This window comes from Cupressus sempervirens, chromosome 1, assembly GCF_028749045.1.
Source record: "Cupressus sempervirens isolate cs-2001-9-10 chromosome 1, ASM2874904v1, whole genome shotgun sequence".
Lineage (NCBI taxonomy): Eukaryota > Viridiplantae > Streptophyta > Pinopsida > Cupressales > Cupressaceae > Cupressus > Cupressus sempervirens.
The window spans coordinates 851,323,140-851,344,958 of record NC_143118.1 but is presented as its reverse complement, the minus strand read 5'-3'; the positions used below and the strand labels follow the sequence as shown (position 1 = coordinate 851,344,958).

Below are 21,819 nucleotides of genomic sequence, written 5' to 3'. Positions count from 1 at the left end.
TAAAGCTTGGCATACGGATTTTCAATTTTTAATTGTATGATTGAACACGTACAGATTGTGAAGGATGAATTGATTACTACTGTATGGATTTACAGGATTAGATTTGTCATACGGATTTTGCAAGATTTGGCGTACGGATTTTGCAAGATTTGGTGTACGAATTTTGCATGATATGACGTACGAATTTTGCAAGATTTGGCGTACGGCTTTTGCATTATATTAGGTACGGATTTTGAAGGACGTTACATACTGACTTTGAAGGATATTGCGTACAATTTGGCGTATGGACTTTGAAGGATATTGCCTACTATCACCGTACGGATTTAGAGATTAAGCTTACAGTTTGTCACCATACGGATTTTAAAGAATAAGTTGCCTGCTACGGGTTTGTTTTAGTATGGATTCGAAGGATAAGTGTTTAGTTTGCTAAGGACAAGTTTTTTGTACTGTTGTACGGATTGGGTTTAAAACATTGATTAAGGTGTTTGATATTTGTTGCGTGCAAGTTTTGAGGGATGCTTAATGCGTCTGGCTTCTCCTGTAGCCTGGTAGCCATACGGACCCTGCAATCCAAACCAACATAGATATATATCAGCACAGTACGGCAATTGCAATTTATTTTCTGAGGCAAGCAGGCAAAGAGAAGAATGACAACAAGGAACAACATAAGAGACCGTACGGAAAAGACCATTCACAAATTCGCAAGGATCCTAGGAGAGGTCGTACGATCAGCCAGATGCAATAACCAGAACAAAATTGGTGGAGCCTGAAATCTGTTCGCCTGGGCTAGGGAGGGAGTGTTAGCTTTCATTGGAGAAAGGGGTCGTACAGATCCGAACGGTCGTTAGGAAAGGAAAAGAAATTGTGTGAGGAAATAAATGGAGTCTGCAAGCAAGAGAAAGTGGAAAAAGCAATTGGAAGAATTTGCAGCTGAGAAGGGCATGAAAATGTCGAGTGCAGGTAACCAGAGTGAAGGCACCAGCAAGCCGAAACGTAAAGCTCAAACACCTGCAACCACTGAGATCACACCACAGACTATAGCATTTGAAGGGTTGAATGGAATGGATTGTAGAAAGTGGTGGCAAGAAACTCCTGACGACCGTGCAGTAAAAGCCAACATTAGAAGGGCACAGTGGAATGGGCGATTCGGATGCCTTTTTTTTGCATTTGGGATTATGAGGGTTTCCTGCGCACCATGATTGAGACTTACGGTAGGGGCTCCTAGAAGAGCACATTCGAATACTTGGGAAAAGACTTGGTAGTTTTGTTTAAAGCAACAAATTTCACACAGGTGTTTGGCATACCAGGGCTGCAAGGCAAGAAGGTTCAGCCTAAGAAAATTTCTAAGGAGGTAAAACTGTTTTTGATTAGGCTGGTATGTGGAGACATGGCTGAAGCAAAACAGAAAGCGTTGGCTGAGACATCAAAAGGAAGGGGTTTAAAGAAAACAGACATCCAGGAGGGACCTGGCGATGCCTGATGGATTTAGTCAAGAGTAGGCTTACGGGATCAAGTAGGGCATTCAATATCTCCTTTCCACAGGTATCTATGATGAATGGTATAATAAACAGCAAAGTGTATGATTGGGCATCTGTGTTAGCCGAATGTATGCACGATTTTATGACTCTCCAGCACAAGACATTTTATATGCCACATTATGCCATAGGACTGTTCCTCGATGCTACAGCATAGATGATTCCACAGGACAGGTTGGAGGCGAAACCTAGGCCATTAGCTCCCGAAGAACCCCCCTATCATGCAGTGGAGACACTTAGACTCAGCCACTATGCAGAAGGGTCCTACAGGACAGAAGAGACTTCGGCTTGATACAGGAGGTGATACGGACAGCGCACGGCAGGAGACATCTTCCGAGGAGAACAGTGTGGGGGAGGAAGAAGGCGAGAACAACAACGAAGAGGTTGAGATTGTCATAGCCACCCCCTTATTATTTCCACGCCTTGCTTTATCCACCACTTCCTGTATGGTCCCAACGGTTCTACACATGGCTCATATACCAAGATTTGGACAGAAACGGTGGTCGATAGTGATGACTACAGCACCTTAGCAGGCGATTATAGTAGCAGCACCCTGGCAACACGAGGTAAGGCCTTCCCCAATCCAACCAGCAGTTGGATTTGCCATGGGGTTTGCACGAGTGGCAGCACCTATCAACCGAGAGAGTATGCCAGCTCCTGTTGTAGCACTTCTGGTAGTAGAAACCGTGGCACCTACGGAAACACAACCAACAACAGCAACTGGCGCACCTGCAATAGAGAGCGTACCAAAGGCAAGAGAAGAGACTACCATGGAGATACCTGACTTACCAGTACCAGAGATAGCAGAGAGTCAGAGTACGCCGGGTGTGTAATTGGATGTAGTTGGGTCGGATGCCGTAGTTACGGTGGATGCAGCACTCTTGGCATCACCCGAGCGTGACAGGGAGAGTAGAGCGCAAAGGTTGAGTACTTACTTGAGTACGCGGTTCCACCGTACTCCAGTCCCTCGGATGGCCAGCATACAGACACCTATGTGGGATGAAATTCCGGAAGGAGGTACTCAGCAGGAACAAGTAGCGAAGCCAGCTCAAGATGAGGGACCGTCGCATAGTGTTGTTGAGCGTATGGCGGAAGTGGTAGAGGCGGCTATGGGTGTGCAACAGGAACATTCAATAGCGCAGGAGACAGGGATGAGAGAAGCATTTCTTGCTAATGTAGCAGCTCTAGCGTCTCTAGCGTCTCGCACTCGCCAGGTGTTAGCTTCGACGGAGACTCAAGCATTGGACTCAGTCGTGAAGGAGCTTGCGAGGGTTATATCTTTTATGAGATTGGGATGCCCAGCTGCCTTTACTATTTGCTTTGAGGAGCGAGCGTGGCCGAATGTGGAGACTGTAGAGATGTGTCGAGATTGGGCTACAACGAGGGATCCCGGTATGGAGAGCCGAGTAGAGGCTTTGATTCATGAGGTAGTGAAGATATACAGGGAGGCATATTACACTCTTCGGAGAAGTCAGGCAGATCAGGTAGCAGCTGAGAGAGCTCGAGAGGAGTCAGCTGTCAGGTTAGCTTAAGAAAGGGCAGCCTGGGAATCTGAGAGGGCGGCCTAGAACTCTGAGAGGGCAGCCCTGTTGGACAGACAAAGTCAGCTAGAGAAGTTAGCAGCAGAAAGGGAGCAGTTGGCAACTAAAAAGAAGCAAGTGGCAGTAGCAAAGGACAAAGAATTAGGGGAAATTGCAGACATGATGCAATCAGCTCTAGAGCTTCAGATGGAGGCAGAAGCTGAACTGAACTGAACAAGTCTACAAGCTATGGGCGGAGCTGAACGAGTTGCGAGCGCGGAACACTACGTCAGGGACCCATCCTGCTGTTTAGTATTTATGTAGTTATGTACTTGGGTTATTTGTTATTTTAAGTTTTGTGTATTGTCGTCCAGAGATGACTTTTCATTTGGGGGGAATGATGTCGTCGGTAAAATTGTATATCAGCTGACAGGTCCCTTCGGGAAAGTTCTTTTTATGTAGCCAATGGGCCCTTCAATAATTGTCATGTAGCCGACAGACCCCTTCGAGAAGGTTCTTCAAAAAGTATTTATACACCCTTCGAGATCATTGTAATCATCATCAGAAGCAGAATGTAATGCCTTTGGCATATGCGAATAAAACAAGGAGTTCTATTGTTCTTATCTGTTGTCTGTGTGCATTAATCCATTTACCCGTGCAATAAATAGTAAGCATGCCCAAAACTATTTCTAAACACCTCAAAATCAGCTCTTGCTATAACTACTCAGGCCAAATATCATCGAGATCCGTTAAAAGTCCTAGTTAGCCTATGGGACCATGGAGAAATAGGCTAATAAGATCATCATACAACGGGTGCTAGAAAAGGGAACATTACAAAGTAGACCAAACAAATTGCCATTACAAAGAACTGAGTTCATTTAACTAAAGAATAAGATCATTTTCTCTTGTAAAATCACATCTGTGTTCAAAAGACTATCAAACATTTAACTTCAGCTATTATTCATGCCATCAAAGCACTCTTATCATCACATACACCTAATTCTCTCTCCTACAACAACATTAAGGTTCATATTTCATCATAGCACTCCTATCATCACATCCCCCTACTTTCCTCTCCCACTATCACATTGAGAAGTTTGATAAGGATCCAATCATAGATGTTGTAAAATAATGTGCACTATACACTATCACATTGAGAAGTTTGATAAGGATTCAATCATAGATATTGTAAATAATGTGCAGTATAGACTACCAGAAGTGTATATTGCTAAATGCGTTCAAATTTCAAACAAGATAAGAAATTAGTAGATGAATTTGAGCAAGATGTTAAAGTGTTTCTCCTAACAAGTAATTCCATACTCATACACAAGACTAAAACAAAATAGGCTCTAAAGTAAATGCCAGGTATGTAAAATAATACACGCACCTTCAATTTTGACTCCACTTGCTGTCTTATAATAACTACAACAATGAAACAAGATGATTTCTAATTAGTTTAGTAAATATATCCAACAAGAAATATTTTATAATCGAAGGATTACATTCTACCAGGCAATTCTTCTAAGATGTGTAACTGTATCACCTATGGCAGCATAAAGTTATGGTATTGGGCCTGACATAGAACGTATAGAACAAAATTTAACAACAATTCATGGGAGAATTTGATAGAATGCTGCAGTATTGTTAATCTTCCAAAACTCAATCATTTTAAGTTCTTACCGAGGAATGATAGGTTCCTCCATAGAGGGATATGGTCCAGCTATTGAAAAATCAACAACAGAAAAAACAGTGGTGATTCCTGTAGTGGCTAGTAACATTTTTCGTCTTGCTAGTTTCACATTATGCTTTAAATTGATTGAATTTGAGCTGTAAGTGCCACTGACCTTCATATGAACATGCGACCTCCCATTCATTTTTTTATTGGTATGCCTGGATAGTGGATACACAGAATAAGCATTAAACTTTGTGAACGATAATATAAGCAAGTGTCCATCTGGATAAACTCAATATTGCTTTGAAATGTTCAGCAATATAGATAAACAACCAAAATGACATTATAAATAAATAACACATAGGACCTGCCTTGCTGAAACACATCCCTAGCATGCTGTCATGCATTCATCTTAACTCCTTCCTACAGAAGGATGGTCATATTTCTTTTGCCTTAAATTTCCCATTATAAAGAATTATTATGTTAAATGCCATATGTGAAGTTTTTATGCAGACTTTGTCAGTCTCCTCCATATTCAATTAGTAGTATTTTGTCAATTTTCAATAGAATTTCCATTTCCTAGTAGCTATTAGGACAAATTTTGCACCACCAGGTTTTTGCTTGTATGAGTATTAGTGTTTTATTGTATAGTAATAAAAATGGGAAACTTTTAATAAAATTTAAAACAAATAAAAAATAACCGAGACATTGTTCACATCTTTGAATCAAATGCAAGAATCCTCATGAATGAAGTGTGCTGTTTTCATGCCGAAGCATAATAAGCATTCTAGAAAAGCAGCCCATATTAAGCCTGGACCCTAAGTTGGCAATATGGGCGCAAAATCAGGTTCGTGTTTGGGTTTCAGGTACACCGGAACTGAAAATATTTTTTCCCAGGCACAGGTATGGCTATGTATATGAATGTGCAAAAAGATATATCCTAGTGACTTACAGAATTTAAAATTTATTTGATACTGATGATAAAAATAAGTTAAATAATAGAATTGAAAACACATCCCATAATTCATTCATATATTTATATGTCAAAATGTTAAAACTTGAAAATAATAAATGCAATCAAAGACTTGTATCTCCCTCTCCATTGAAAGCATCTAGATATAAGTTATCATTTGGTTCAATTTCAATTTTCATTTGAACCACAAGAAACCACAATACCACTCCAAATCATGTGTAGGAGTCTTGCCATCATCTATATCATAGTTTGACAAATCAGACTTTGTAATTAATTGACTCACTCAAAGAAATCGAAATATTGGGAAAAACTTTAGCAATTTTTTTAAACATTAGAATACATTAATTTTTTTAAATACACTGTAAAAACATATTGCTGAATATATAAGCCATATTATTGATTTCCTTTAGATTTAGATCAGAATTAAAATACAGTACACTTCATAGACTGAAAAATGAGTTGAAAATTTCAATACATATAAACTTCTCGTTTCAATATCAACAAAAATTACAAATCATAAAAATTTTGTACAACTAAAGCTCAGAAAAAACAACTGCCATTGTGTAGGTGTGATGGAAGTGGATGGTATAGATGTGGTATCCTCAACAAGAGCCTTGAGCGTAGGTCCAAGCTTGTATGTGATGAGCTCACCCTCGATGGCTCATCAATCTCACATTCTAAAGCCTTATATGCTGCCGCATTTTCTTTCCATTTGGCTTAAACCCTCTCCAAATCAATGATACCATCAATAGCAAATAAGGGTGTGTCATCAAGGTCAAGTGCATGATGTGTATCCTACCCCAACATCTCTTCATGATGTCAAAGTTTGCATTGCACAGACACATCATTAAAGTGCTTTGGGTCAATTTGTTGCACTTTTTTGTGAATAACTCAAAAACACTCCAATTGCACTCAAAATTAGAAGCGTTGCAAAGCTAGAATACAATGCAGATCGGCAAGCTTTAAGGATTTGATGTTGTGCGACCAAAATCTTTCCAACACAAATCTACAAGGATGACATTCTTAAGTCTGTAAGAGATTAAGAATTTTAGTAAACATAGAAGTGAAAAACAAATTCTAAACTAATTTTTTACTAACAAGTTAACGAGTGCAATTCCTAGCCATCCATCCATCAAATAAAATGCTAATGTGGTTTGTTTTTTAGATAGATTTTGTTCCTCTTCTAGCTTATAAATATTTTTTATTTCATTCTCCATTAATTAATAGGCAATTCAATTCATAACTGCTTGGGGCCTTGAACCCCTTACCAACCACAGTCTAAGGTCTCAAGTTCTTCGTAGTGAAGCCTGGATCCTAGTCCAGTTCGTCCAGAATCCAATTTGGTACCCTATGGGTTAGGATAAGATAAAACCTAGAGCCTATGGGTACAGATAAGATAAACCTTGAGCCTATGGGTTCGGCCAGCTAAACCTAGGGAGAATTTGTGAAGAATTTGCGGATATCTTAAAAATGTGAATAATTTGATCAATGATGGGCAGTTATTAAAACTGACATTATTATTTTGAAAGTGAAACGTTGATATGGTGGTTTTTTGAAGATTGTAGCTACGATAGAGATCTTTATGTTTTGTTTTTTAATATGGTCATTACAACCATTATGATCACCTTCATCTGAAGAGGACATTTGTGATCATAATTGAGACGATATTAAAAGTAGAGACGTGTCTTATGACATGCATTGAGGCGCGCATAATGAAATACAAAGAGTTGTGTATTTTGAAATTGAAGAGACCTTCAGTTATGTAATGAAAAGTCTCTCTATTCTTTATATATTTTATCAAGCAAAAAGTATCGTACACTTGAACATTTTATGATCAATAAAAGCAATATTTTTGGTTGTGTGGCTGGATTTTCCCTTCATCTGGAACCCAAGATAATCTTGCATGTCTCATGTATCTATCTTGTACCTAGTTTGTTCTCCCTTATTGCTGTCTATCTTTATTTCTGGGCAAAACCTAACAGGTGTATGGCATTTTTCTATGTTATTTGGATTAATCATTAATATATACGGTGGTGTATTTTGCTATGTTACTTACTGTTAGCATAGTGGTGTATTATGAATTTATTTTCTGCTGCACACACGCAGATATACGCTATTGTATGGACAAACCAAAAACAAACCCAAACACCCCAAAAATAAAATTAGCGAACTTGTGAACCTGAATCTGAATCCAAACCAGGACCGTCAATTCAGGTCATAGTCCATGCAATAGGGACTTAAAACAAAATTAAAGAGAATACTACTGTAGTAACAAAATTTGGCACTTGTTGATCTCACCTCATAATACAATTCTCTATTCCATGCCCGCATACCAAGGGCATTCCAAGGAACCAAATATAGATGTGGCTGTCCACATTACCTAATCCTCATATTCATGACCCCATGGAAGAAGATCCAACCTAGCAAAAGGGAAGTAATAAAAAAGAACTAATACTATAGCTCAAAATAAAATCACCATTAACAAATTATCCTTGTTCAGATTTAATTTTTTCAATGAATGTCAAATAGTCACATGAAAATGATCTTTAAATTTTTGAATTACTCTCAACATTAAATTATCCTTAGGCAATAGGTTCACAATTGCTTACATTAAATTTTAAATGGTGTTTGTAGTTCCTAGTAATACTGGTTTTTTACAAACCACATCATACCTAGGATTTTCACTTTTAAGCATTATGAAGTTGCCAAGGACTTTTAAGGAGCAAGAATGGTTTATGAGTCCCATAAAATTTTCTATTCTACAATCTACTAGTGCAAGAGGAAACTCACATCCTTAGGAGATGGAAGTTCAGATTGTAATGTCCCCACTTTAGCAGTTGTCCAGTTGTGTGACCGTTAGCCTATTTTTGCGTGGTTGTAGAGGCTAACGAAGAGGTCAATGGGATCCTGAGATGTTTTGGCCTAGTCATTTCCATTTCGAGCCAAAACGGAATTGATTTACATGGTGTTGGGCAAACTTACTATTTTTAGTAAGTCAGCAGGGCATGGATGATGTCAGAATTAGTGATTGGGTTTGATGCTCCTCGATGAGAGCTTTCCGACGAGCTATCACTCGTATTATTCCAAGCCCAATCACTATTTTATTTTAATGCCTGAAGTTTATTAAAGTAACATTTAAATTAAATGTGAAAATAATAAAGTGTTACTTTAATATTATTCATGTTGGGTTGTGTGTTGGAAAAGGGAAGCCCAAGGGAGACATAAGATGTTATTTTATTTTATTTTATTTTAGAACACGTTATCCCACATTGCTTGTGAAAAGTGGGTTGACCCTATGAAGTAGAAATAAAAAGGAGAGTTTGTGGCCCTTGTTCGGCAAGTTGAATATGAGAAGAAAATGGATGTGTGAATTGCAGATATGATCTTGGCATTAGAGGACGTCTAACCTCTCGTGTGACATTCTAGACGTCATTCCCTTGGAGTTTGGCCTTTGGAATTCATTGTTATCAGCTCTATATCCGGCAAATTGGGTGCATTTCTAGCTACAACCAAGTTCCTATAGCAAGTTACTGTAGCTGCCGAGTTACTATGGCAATACGTCATTGTAGCACTCGTTACTGTAGCTACTGAGTTATTCTAGCAGCGCGTCACTGTAGTAGCCATTACTGTAGTAGCGCGCCAGTGTAGCAGTCGTCACTGTAATAGTTTCACTGTAGCAATCAAGTTATTGTAGCAAGTTACTGTAGCAGCCAAGTTATTGTAGCAAGTTACTGTAGTAGTTGCATATTGTTTGCAGCAGGTCAATGCAAAGGCCACGCCCGCAACTATTTGATGTAAACAATGTTTGTTCCGATTTATGGATGGAGTATTCAGTGAGTCAGCTTTGCACTTGTTATTAAATTTTGGAAATCAATATAAATATAGTGTGCTAGTTATTTCTACAATATATGTTATGTTTTTTCAATTCCTATATTTATGTTACATGCCAAACACAACACGATACAGACAACCTTTTAGAGCCATAAGGGTTGTAGCATATAACAAAGACTGCAAGCTAAGTGTTTGATAAAATTACCATCTAGTTGTGAATACTTGTAAGCAAATTTTGAGGGTACAGATTTTGAGGGTGTCCATTACAGTGGTATCAGAGCTATAAGTCCTACGATCCTGTGGAGATCTTATAGGGAATTTGGAACAGCCGAATAGAGAGAAAAGTGTTTGACAAAATGTCAAAACACTAAAATTAGAAATTAAAAAACAGGCTAAACATTTATGATTGAGCATGCGATGGGGGCCTTATAATTTCCACACTACCAGAGCAAGACAAAATAGGATTTCAGACTTGTAGAGCGAACAGTCTAGTTCATCCCTGCAGGTGGACATACAATCAAGTCATAAAGACACAGAGAAGATATTCTTTGATCAAAACAACAATATGGGTGAGCGAGATGACAGGAATATAGGATTAGGCAGAGGTAGGAATACCGGTCCAGATCAGGGGGAGGTAATGTTCAGACAGTCACTAGATACATTAGAGCAAGGGCAGCGTATGCAGGGCGAGCAGAAAAGGCGAATGGACATGATGTTGCAACTTATGGCTAGACAAATGGGCGTCAATATTAATCCAGGTGATGCCAACAACGGGGGAAACGATAACAATAGGGGCAATGATAATAATGGAGGCCAAGGCAACAACAACGGTCTTGAGAATAACATTAATGATAATAATGGACATGGCAACAATGGGAATGAGACTGATAACTTTAGACACGTTGCACGCCCAGCGCGAACAATGAGCTCGAGACCTCTTCTACCCACCTTCCCATCCAGAGATCCAGATTACCGAGTTACAAGATCAATTCAAGAGGGATTGGGAGGCTAGTGGACCGAAGTTTTAGGCGGACATTTCTCTTAGAGATTATATGGACTTGAGGATGAGACACATGCCTAGAGCAGGAGGGAGGAATCAAAACTTTGAGTTGAGAAAGAAAGTTGGAAAACTTTATTTATCTCATTATGATGCTTCAAGGAAAATGACTACACGAGCTTGGGTGCAGAAGGTAGATAGATACTTGCAGTTGAATCCTATGCCTGAGGAGGAGGCTATAAAGTATGTGGCTATTCATTTGGATGGCCAAACGCATGAGTGGTGGCACCATGGCATGGTAACCTTGGGGCATAATTAGATCACATCTTACTAGGATTTCACTAAGAGGCTCGTAGAGAGATTTGATACCAAGGATCCCGAGTTATAGTTTAAGGAGTTGGCACAACTCAAGCAGTAGGGATCAGTTGAGACGTATATCAATGAATTTCAGAGGTTAGCTGTGTGCTCACAGATATTTCATTTGGATGGCCCAGCACATGAGTGGTGGCACCATGGCATGGTAACCTTAGGGCATAATCAGATCACATCTTATGAGGAGTTCACTAAGAGGCTCATAGAGAGATTTGATACCAAGGATCCCGAGTTACAATTTAAGGAGTTGGTACAACTCGAGCAATGGGGATCAGTTGAGACATATATTAATTAATTTCAGAGGTTAGCTGTGTTGGTCACAGATATTTCAGAGAGGAGGTTAGTAGTGTTGTTTATGGATAGACTCTCAAATCCCTTGAGCGTTTGGGTCAAGGGGCATGACCCAACTACATTACAAGGATACTAAGAAGGCTCATGACTTAGCACCTTCTTCTAGGAGCAAATTTCAGCCTAGGAATTCACATACGAAGAAGGATGAGGAGGACAAAAAATATTTTCACTGGGATGCTCAGCCAAAAAGGGATAATAAGTTGGATAATGACACCCTGAATGAGTTGAGGAGGAATAAGCTATGTTTTCATTGTGGAGACCCTTGGGACTTATCTCATAAGTGTCCTCTCAAGGCTAAGGCAAATCAAATGGAGTATTTCTTAGCAAAGGAGTCACAGTCAGAGAGGGAGAGTTAGAATTCTGATTCAAACAAGGGTAGCACTACAAAGGAGATAAGCATTCTTGAGGATGAGAAGTCATTGGCACGATTAATAGGGGCTCAGGAAGCAATCACATTTAAGGTTAGGGGTACTATCCAGGGGCAAAAAGTGATCTCATTCATTGACATTGGGGCTACACATAATTTCATAGATGCACAATTGGTAGCCAAGAGAGGTTTACAGACCGAGCGAACGGTGACAAATTATTATGCACTCGGAAGATATCTAACCTTCATATAAGGTTTGGAGATGGCTATGAGTTGGAGGATGAGTTCAATGTAGTAGACATGGGAGATTATGATGTCATCCTCGGCATGACATGGATGGCCTCGCTAGTTGAGTTCACACTCAACCTAGTAAAATTGGAGATGAGGCTCCAGTATGAGGGCAAAACTGTTGTACTTAGAGGACTTTCAGATGGGAGCTACAAAGTAATATCCTTGAAGAGAATGCAAAAACTATTTCGGCATGATGATGTAGAATGGGCGGTAGAATGTTTCAATATGCCAGCCCCACAAGAGCCACAGGTGAAGAGTCATCCACTAAATATCCAGGAGATACTTGATAGGCATGCTAAAGTTTTTGGCAAGATTCTACATAGGGTTCCTCTTGATAGAGGGATAGAGCATGTTATTGAGCTCGAGGGAGCCAAACCAGTTATGATTACTCCCTATCATCATCCTAAGAAACAAAAGGATGAGATAGAGAAGGAAATTAAGGATTTGTTGGAGATGGGGCATATCAGGCCTAGTAAGAGCCCCTTTGCTTCAGCAGTAGTATTGGTAAAGAAGAAGGATGGGATGATGCGCATGTGCATCGATTACAGGGTATTAAATATGTTGTTTTCTTAGGATCAGTTGCAGATGTAGTTGCACTGCCATCTTGGTATATACTTTTCAAATGCATCAATCTCCTCTTATATGTATTGTAAACGACACATGGAGAGACATGTCTTCTCATGAGACATGTCTATCCATTATAATTATACAATAACAAATGTATATAAAATCTCATATATTAAATATATATATATTTCACACTTATATATGTAATATATATATATATATATATATATATATATATATATATATATATATATATATATATATATATATATATATATATATATATATGTATATTTATAGGTTTAACCGACTGAAGCTACCAAACATTAACACTCCCTCTTAGCTAGGGAGGGTAAACATACGACCATATATTATCTTAATGTAATATATAGATATTGGAAGTAATGGCCTCATGTCAAATCGTTTGACATTTACCACATACTCTTTGAGCAATGGCCTCCTGAATGTCAAGTAGCAAGATATTCAGCAAGAAGTGTGAGTAATGGTCTCAAGAATGTCAACTCATTTGATATTCACCAAATACTCTGTGTAATGGCCTCCTGAACATCGATTTGCATAATATTCACCATATACTCAAAATGTTCATAAGGTATGTGCACAGGCATTCTCATAATGCTTACCATATGAACATCCACATGCAAAGTATAACCTGTTGATGTCAGTTTTTGTACCACTACATAACATATTAGCAATTGAACATTTGATATGGGATATCAAACCCTCAATTCCTCTCTTGAAAAGTTAATACTCATGAAGGCATGGGAATAACTCCAATGTTCCTTACACCAATGGATACTAACTCGGTATATCAATGTGATTTGCTAGTAATCATATAGGTGGCCTTACACTATTTTGTTTCAGGACAACTTGGACTTTGGGTGGGATGGTGGTGATTTTGTATGAATACCAGATGATATTGATGGAGATGGTGATGGTAATGGGAAGTGTGCTGTAATACTTATACTTCTCTAACTTTCTTCTTCTAAACCTTGACTACTCAACTACTTGCTACTCTACTCCTACTCCTATGAATGGAAAGATTAACAAATGGACGAGGATCGAATCTAATGAAAGTTAACCAGCGGCTCCACCTCCATAGATGCAATGATTCAAAGGGAAAGGACTAGTTTACCACACAAGGCTTCCTAACAAGCCACTAGGATGCTAGTGGCCTAGTTATTGATCCCTATCAAACATCCACTAATGTTACCATGCAACTATCATCTACTCTTAATCTTACTTAGCAATTTCTTGAAATGCAATCTACTTTAACAACTTCAAAATGAAATCTAGTTCTAACTATTGGAAGTAGAAACCATGCAACAACACCAAAAGTTCTTAATCACCATGCAAGTCACAACAATGAGAAAGAAAAGCGATTTTGGCATTATCTTGTGCAACAATTTTCTTCGACCCTTTACAAATGAGAGCAAATGGCCTTATATAGATGCCAAAATTTACAACCGACAATAGAAATAAAGAGGCAAAATCAACGATCTAGATTGGATCCTAGAAACCCTAATTAGGGTTACCACCTCATCAGCCAATGAGAAGATGCTACCTCATCAATGGACTAATGAAAAAAAGGAAAAGTGGTAACCAATGAGAAGGCACCAAAATGGTTGCCAATCAAAATTAGACACTTGTCCTATCCAAGAAGGAAGAAAAATTGCCACTTGGGCTTACATCAAATGATCTTCTACTATAAATCTCTCTTTTTCTTTCATCCTTTTAGCTAAGGCAATGAAATTAGCTAGCCTTTCGTTGACTTCCATCATGGGAGGGCACGGTGTATGCTTCATCTTGAGCTTAGCCAATTTCATCATGCTGCTTGCTTCTTGTAGTGTCTTCTCATGGTCTTTCTCATATTCTTTTGCATATCTGACAAAGACATTGAGGGAGGCAAGGGTGCCCAAATGTTTCTTCTTGATAGCAACTTTCCCTAACTCATCCAATCTTGACCCAAGTTCTATCTCACTGATGTCCTCTTCTTCGATACCTTCAAAATCAAGTGTCGCCCCAACGTCGCTCATCATGGTTGAAATGGAAGTGTCAACACCTGAGTTGTATTGTGCAATCGCATTCTATATGTCCTCAAGTGTTCTCAATCTAGTAGTCAAGGCAACAAACCAAGACTCTACCGTACTCAATCCTCCATCAACCGACTTGGCCCTTTCCAAATATTTCTCTGGTAGCCCAATAAATGCCTGTAGCCTAGGAATAGCTAAATCCTTGATTGGAAGGAAATCCTTCCACTCCACTTCAAATATTCTAAATTTATCTCGAATAGCCACTAATGACCTGAATGTCGAGATAAAGGGAGGCAAGAAATTTCGCCTGTCTTGGATTGTATCATGGATCCAATCCTTGACTTCATGCAACTGAGCCGATATCTCTTTTATGTTGCTCCCGCTGTCTTGAGGAAGGGCAGCCTAGTGTAACTATTGGACAGGTTGGCAATCTCTCCAATATTTGTTTTCAACCTCCAACTTTATCATCCTTTCATTTGCCTTCCTCAACCTTTCTTTGATTGAAACTATACCTTCTTGGATCTCCTCACATTCCATGTCATCTGTGTTTCTTCCCAAGTCATGCTCAACTATTTCGTATTCTTGAGCTGCAATCTCATCCAATGCCTTGTCAATTGTCAGTATAGCAATCTGAACCTTTCAGTGACCATCATTGTCACTCCTGATTACCTTTGCCACCGTTTTTTCCATTTGTTTATGGTTCTCGCTATCACCCTTTTCCATTAATCCTTGAATGTCTTCAACTGTTCGGACAATTACTACCTCGCCTCTTGGCATAAGCATTTGCCTTAACCATAGTGGTGTTATGCATCTCCCCCAATCTGGATTTGGTTAGACTAACAAAGCATTACCAATAGTCTCGAGGTGCCTAGCTTATTTCCTCAATATCAATCGGTCCATTTTCTTCTCCACTAGTAACTGCCATGTCATCTCCATGTTGGTTCTCTAAAAGAGGAGAGTACTCAATGCTATCACTGTAACCACTTGATTCTAAATCAGAGCTCACCTCAACCACGGTCCTTTGTTCACTTGTGTTATCTTCTTGACCTCTAGCCTCAATTATGCTTTCCCTTGACGGTGCTGCATGCTGTCTCTTTGCTGGAGGTTCCGGATGTTCTTTACTTTTCTCAACCTCCAACACTCTCTTCTTACTTCTAACTATTTCTTGCTGCCAACTATGTCCCTCACCCTTTTGTCCGACTGATTCTGCTAGACCTTCCTTAGGCTTCATCTTCTCATAAGTAAGGGGTACCCTTTGACTTTGTAATATCCTTAACTTTCCATTGTACCACGCCTCGATGTGCAAATCAACTGTCCTTGAAACTGCCTCCAAGGAAGGATCCTGATGATTAATCCAATGCACTAGATTCAACTCTATTCCCTCCACTGTATCATAATCTTCTCTCAGCACATTTTCATCATTCTTTAGTTGATCGGGGATATCAAGGCCTCTCCATCTGATATCTCTCATCATGTTCACCAACAATCTTGAGAAAGCTACCTTTCTCACATGAAAGTCATCATGGGCATTGGCCCAAAAATCTTCTATATTAGGAACATGTTTAAATGCGTTTTCGTGAGATACCTTGATAAGACCATTAGGATCAAATCCTTGTCTTGCTTTTTACCATCCTCGATGATACCATTCCAATTATCTCTCCGCTGCTGCAAAGGTGACAGGATTGGGGCAACTATCATTGCCAATTCCGAATGAGAAGATAATCTCTAACTCACCCTTGAGTTTCATTATTTTGTCATAATGCTCAAGTTACCTAGCCAATTCCATCAAAACTACCTTGTTGGGTGGGTACCTTGGAAGCCTCTTGGGACAAACTATGCTTCCTGCTACTCTAATGTATGTGAATTGCGGAAATTGGACGAACCAACTCTCATATTTATTTATCTTTGTTTCTCCTTCTGATTATAGCCTCTTAGCAGGTGTCCCCTGTAATACCCTTACTGTCTTCATGGCAAAGGCATCATAAAACATTTTATAGTCTTTGTTGTTGTGCAAATGAAGCTGTGGATAGCATTCATGCACCAAATATTGCCCCAGCCCATTGCCAATTTCTCCTAAGGTCTTAAGTTCAAGATTTTTATACAATCTAGCATCAGATAGAATAGATAGGATCCCATATAGAATTGCTTTTGATTTTGTACGGTTCTAAGTTGCAACTCTAGATTCTTGCTTATGATCCTAGCCCAATCAAATCTTCTTCTTCCTTTTTCAATTTCATCAATAAAGAAGTGCATCCAATTTTCGAATTGCATACCTTAAGCTAGGCCCATGATCCGGTTGAGGAGCATAATGAGATCGTTGTATTCTGATTTGAAATCTGCCACAGTGAGCCTTGATGATCTGATGACTCCTTTCTTTCCCTCGTGTAGCCAATCCTATTTTAGATGCATGAAATAAGCCTCTTAGTTATCCTGAAAAGACTCGGCCGCCTGATCCATCATCATCACAATCATGTCTTTGTACTGGGGAATGTTAAATGCTTCTTCGATCACCTGTCCGCCGATGTTGGCCAACACTCTTTTCCCATCGTCAAAAATGATGGATTTACTAAACAAATCAAACCTGGATGCACATTTCATAACCAATTCTGGACAAGGCAAGGTAGGAGGAAAGGCCGCTACATGTACAATTCTACTTTTGTAAATCTTCTTTGCCATGGGGGAATTGTCCTTCCTTCAGTCTGTCCTTTAGTTGTATCATGTTCACTGTACCAATATTGGTATCAGTTATTCGCCTCACTTTTGAAAAGAAGGTGGTCTTGGGCATCATGTCCTCTTTGTCTTTCTTAGTATTCATTCCCTTAAGATTCTTGCTTGCACTAACATCTACCATCCTAAACACTTATTTCTGCCCCTTCATTCTAAGTGATATGGACTACCCTTATCGATCTCCAACCTTCTTTCTATCGATGGATTCTAACTTATTTCTGCCTCGCCAAGTCCTATCACTACACTTATCAATCTCCAATCTTCAACCTAGGGGTGGGACTACCACTTATTTCTGCCTCTTCATTGCCTTAGGATGGACTACACTTATATCTCTCAACTTCAACCTAGAGTGGTCTAGCTTACTTCTGCCTCGCCAAATGTCCTATCATGGATTCTATACTTATCTCTCCAATCTTCAACCTATAGATGGGATGATGAAGTGGTGGATGATGAACGCAAGAAGAACATAAGGGAAACAAAACCAGACAAGAACAAGGAGTGAAATCCGTTTAAGAACCATCTTTAGCTCTAGAAATGAATTGAATTTACCTTTACCAATAGCCGGGTCTTCTTTGAAGTTTGGATCAGACTCTAAAAATTTCAGGCTTCCTTGCAAAATCAGAATTTTAATCCCCTTAAAATTGTCCACAATTTGCCCAAAAAAATCGGACTTCAATCATATGTTTCCTTTACCAACAAATACTGTCCAAATCTGATGCAAAATCACAGCTCCTCTAGAAAATCAGACCTCAAGAAGAAATCGCCAAGTAAGAAGAAGTTTCAGATCTGCCCTAAATTGCCTAGGTTGAAATCTGCCCTCCAAAGGAAAATCGCCAAACACTACAAAGCAGCTCCTTGCAAAAGGAAATCACCAAAGCACATAAGAAGGCTGCTCCAAAAAAAATCAGTAAGCATGTGAAATCTGCTCTTCTTTAGAAAATCGCCCAGTATGTGAGAAAGCTGCCTCAAGGGAAAAATCGCCAAAGACAAGAAAATTCTGCCCCAAGAAATAATTCGTCCAAGGCAAGAAATCTGCTTCAAGCACACAAATTTGCTCCCAAAATCGCTAAGTATAAGGCTGCTTACAAAATTGCCAAGGCAAGAAAGAGCTGCTTGATGGAATGAGAAATGAAGAGGGGGGAAGCCTTCTTATACAAAACTCCACACGCTCCTCCAAGCTGGCCGACTAGCCCTGGGAGAGAAAGAAAATTTAATTAGTGCCTTCAATCATGGCCCAGATTAAATGCCAAGCTAAAAATTAATTTTGCCTTCATGAAATTTGCATTTTTTAACTGCTTGTTAAGACCAAAATTGTAAAATAAAATTAATAAAGCCTTGGAGATATTAAAAAAATTCATTTAATAATGTTTTAGGTAATTAAAATATCATTTAAAATCGGATTTAGCAAGCCAAAATCAATTTTTTCAATTTTCAATTACCAATCTCTTTAAATATTTTAAAATCTTCAAGGCAAATTTAACCTATTTAATGACAATTTTTGCAACTTTAATCCAAAATCGATTTTGCAGTGCAATTTTAATTTTTTAACCAAAATAAATTATTTCTCTAGCATCCAACATCGATTTTTAAATTTAATTTCACTATCACAAAATTAATTTTTCACCAAAAATTAAAATTTTCCGAAACAATTAAATCTAAAAAAAATTCATTTTGAAAATGCTAAAGATTATATAACTACATCCAATTTTCAAAATAAAAACCGTCTAAGTCCAAAATTTTGTAATTTTATCCTGCTAAGTATAGTCCAAATTATCGAGAAAGTGTTGTCTTTGAAATTTGTTTGGCCCAAGGATAAAATTACCAATTCCAGAAAATCAAGTTAACACCGAGTGAAAACAAATCTAACCATTTCTCCCTCCAGGCCCGAAGGCATCCAAGGTGTAAAATTTTCTAAAATCGGAAATTTTTGGACAACTTCAAAAAAATTATTGCCAAGGTGATCGAAAAATAAAAAGGGGTCCCCAAAATTTGGGGCGATGGTGTGAAAACTTCACAACCTAACCTATCATGATCTACAAAGACATCGTAAGATATCTATCATAACAGATTAAGTTATTGAAAGATTGTCACCTTTCAATATATTCTACAAGTACAAGTGATGATCATTTGGAAGTCGTCACTTCCTCATGATGTACATAGGGGACAAGCCCAATAAAACCATGTAGTCACACACATGAACTTTCAGACTCCCTCTAAATCCAAATCTCCCTTTTTTTCCTACAAGAACATCTTCAGAAAAGGTCAAGGCAAATTGCTCTTATAGAAATACAAATAGAGAGTAGATAAATTAAATACTCAATAAATACTTATCTATTAGTACAAATTGCTCCAACTCCTATTATTATTCTTTCCTATCATAGAGCACTTCTCCATATTATTATATTCAAGTGCGGATAAATCTTCCTCTTTCCAATCTTTCCAATAAGTGTGATTTCCTTCTCATCTTTTGTATATAGACTCATAAGTCTCTAGCTAAAAGAAATATCTTACTTTGATTCATAGATACTTTCTTTACAAATTATGTCACTTTGTCATCAATAATAATCAGTGCCTTCATAAAATTTGTTTTATTAGACCCAAGAATCTCGTATTCAGAAGAGAACAATACACTATTGCGCAACATCCTTGCTAATTGTTCAAATTTTCCATTTTATTTGTCTGAGTAATTCCTATATCATTTAAAATCTTTTGGAACATGATTATGATGCTCTATTTACTTGTCATCGTATGTGCTCCACTTCAAATTCAATATTTCATAAACTATTATTACAATGAAATATAATTATTGATACACTTTTGGCATGGAAATTTGTTGGGATATAAACTAGCTTATTATCTGCTCAGACTTATCCCATCAAATACCCTGATTTCTTGGTTTAATCATCAACGTTCTTCATTCTTTAATAAACTCCTCTACAATATCAAGTGTCCGGCTTGCCGGCAGTCAGTCCTAGTGCGAATCTGTGATGGTTTTTATCTCCATAACACCTGTTTTGCAGCTAGGTTAGTTGCACCACATATTGGTGGGTGCTCGATCACATTCACCCAATTCAATGTAGCCTCCACGTGGGATCAATAGCCAAGAATAATCTCCCCTATACTCTTTATCTGCATAATTTTGTACCAAAATAGAATCTCCAAGGACTGTGCGAAGTATTTGAGTCTTTTGTTATCAAATCAACGTATACTCCTCTCACTTCACCGAATCCCTTTATATCATACATGGTCGGGTATTGAGTTGGGTTTGTGTTTACCTGCCACATCAATGTCTACAAGATTGTATTGATAGTCTCCATAAAAATAAAAGATTACTTGTTCGTGATTGCAGTGACCCCTTCTTTGTTTGATGTGTCATCCACATCCATTCCTTATTGCTTAGTGGTACATCAAGAGTCTTCCTAAGACTCGTATTTGAATCGAGTGACAAACTGTCATGCACTATTCTTGCTCTACCAATTTGAACAAATAGAGGGCTCTGACCCAAAATATTTTACATAGGAAAAAATATGTAATGTCCAAATATCATTGGATTCTTAAGGAAATTAGAGACCACTTTTAATGAAATTGCAACTCTATCACATTTGCAGCCTGCTCTAATACCATGTTGTTTTCTTAGGATCAACTGCAGATGTAGTTGCATTGCCATCTTGGTATATACTTTTCAAATGCATCAGTCTCCTCTTATATGTATTGTAAATGACACATAGAGAGACATATCTTCTCATGAGACATGTCTATCAATTATAATTATACAATAACAAATGTATATAATATCTCATATTTTATATATATATATATCACACTTATATATGTAATATATATGTATATTTATAGGTTTAACCGATTGAAACTACCAAACATGAACAAAATAAGAAGACCATTAAGAACAAATATCCCATCCTACGGATAGATGAGCTGATTGATGAGCTACATGGTGCATGCTTCTTTACAAATATTGATTTACGGTCAGGGTATCATCAGATTAGGATGAGGGAGGAGGACATTGAGAAGATAGCCTTTCAGTGTCACTATGGCCACTTTGGATTTTCGGTTATGTCATTTGGGCTAACCAATGCCCCTGCTACATTCCAGAGTTGTATGAATCATGTATTTAGGGGACAACTTAGAAGATTTGTCCTAATTTTCTTTGATGAAATTTTGATCTTTAGTAAGACTTGGGAGGAGCATGTACAACATCTTGAGATGGTGTTGTCCATTTTGGAGAAATAGTCACTATATGCCAAGGAATCTAAGTGTGAGTTTGGGTTAACTGAGTTACTATACCTTGGACATATCATCAGCACAAATGGAGTTCAAGTAGATCTCGAAAAGATTAGAGCTATTATTGATTGGCCTACTTCTATGAACCTCACACAGCTTAAGGGATTCTTTGGTCTCTACGGGTTTTATAGGAGATTTGTTGAGGGATTTTCACAAACCGCTGCACCCTTGACAAACCTTACCAGGAAAGGGGTCTTCGCATGGACAGAGGCAGCTCAGATTTGCTTAGATCATTTCAAGAAGGTGATGTCATCATGTCTAGT

General features: G+C 38.3%; 1 protein-coding gene across 2 annotated transcripts in view; it reads right to left on the bottom strand.

The window, feature by feature from the left end:
- Window positions 1–21,819, bottom strand: part of LOC149580518 (FKBP-like peptidyl-prolyl cis-trans isomerase family protein) — a 99,880-nt gene that overhangs the window by 44,234 nt on the left and 33,827 nt on the right. Inside the window, exons 1-3 of one of the 2 annotated variants that reach the window (XM_089791646.1) lie at window positions 17,804–17,940; window positions 4,736–4,945; window positions 4,443–4,477 (exon numbers count right to left, since the gene is read on the bottom strand). In XM_089791646.1, coding sequence (XP_089647772.1) covers window positions 4,443–4,477; window positions 4,736–4,929 — 229 coding nt within the window. In that variant the 5' untranslated portion in view covers window positions 4,930–4,945; window positions 17,804–17,940. Of the gene's footprint in view, window positions 1–4,442; window positions 4,478–4,735; window positions 4,946–17,803; window positions 17,941–21,819 lie in introns of those variants that run through there. The other variant, XM_089791641.1, reaches the window with a different exon arrangement.